The sequence below is a fragment of the Ananas comosus genome, unplaced genomic scaffold, assembly GCF_001540865.1.
Source record: "Ananas comosus cultivar F153 unplaced genomic scaffold, ASM154086v1, whole genome shotgun sequence".
NCBI classification, from domain to species: domain Eukaryota; kingdom Viridiplantae; phylum Streptophyta; class Magnoliopsida; order Poales; family Bromeliaceae; genus Ananas; species Ananas comosus.
The window spans coordinates 1-864 of NW_017892857.1; the positions used below are offsets into that span (position 1 = coordinate 1).

The 864-nt window shown below is 58.6% G+C and overlaps 1 protein-coding gene across 1 annotated transcript; it reads right to left on the bottom strand.

Moving 5' to 3' along the window:
* Nucleotides 1–51: 51 nt before the first annotated feature.
* LOC109705455 (F-box protein At1g10110-like) lies at nt 52–636 on the bottom strand (the record flags this gene model as incomplete). Its single annotated transcript, XM_020226185.1, has 1 exon — nt 52–636. A coding segment is annotated over one exon (585 nt), but the record flags the coding sequence as incomplete, so codon positions are not given.
* Between the last annotated feature and the right edge of the window lie 228 nt (nt 637–864).

Genomic DNA, 864 nt, shown 5'->3' on the forward strand with positions numbered 1-864 from the left:
ATGGCGAAGCAGCAGCGGTCTCTGTAAAATATGATTTCTTGGGGAACGAACTTGGGGTGCTCGCGGATGGTCCAGAGGCGGTCACCGCTCCCCCAGGTCAAGCAGCGGGATGTTGCTGTGTCGACGAAGAGGGCCACCAAGAAGTCGCAGTCGGCGGAAGGGTCGGAGGATAAGATGGCTCGGCGGATAAAAAAGTGGTGCTCGAACAGCAGATTCCTCATGAAGGGGTCGGGGGAGGCGAGGCCGATGGTGCCGTCGAGGGGAGGGAGTCGGATCGTGTCGCCCGTGACGGGGTTGCGGAGGACAAGGTTAAAATCGGGAAAGAGGAGGAAGAGCCACCCGTAGCAGGAGCCGATGCAGACGCTCTCATGGGCGTCGGCGAGGTGGCGGAGGGCGAAGGTGCGATTGCTGGTGAGGGAGAAAAAGGCGGGGTGGGCGGGATCATCAGCGCGGCAGCGGCTAAAGAAGAGGAGGAGGAAGGGGAGCTGCGGGGGAAGGCGGTGCGGGCCGGGCACTGTGGCGGGGAGCGCGGCTCTCCAACTCCGGCACACGCCGCGGAGGGTGGCGTAGGTGGCGGCGGAGGTCACGTGCTTGGACGCGACGTGGATGAGGATGTCGGTCGTAAAATGCGACCAACTGTTCTAGGCTGCCCTTCTCTTTGGATCACTGCTTTCCATCTTTGGCGCCTACTAACTGACATTCAAAAAGAGGAGGGAAACCGCGACGACATATAATAGGAAGGGAGAGGATGCAAGGCAGAAAGAGGGATGGTTTATATCTACCGTTCATCACAAAGACTAGCACAAATTTCAAAGTAGATGGGCAGTTGGTAGGTGTAACTGTTTCACGTTGGTAATCATCATC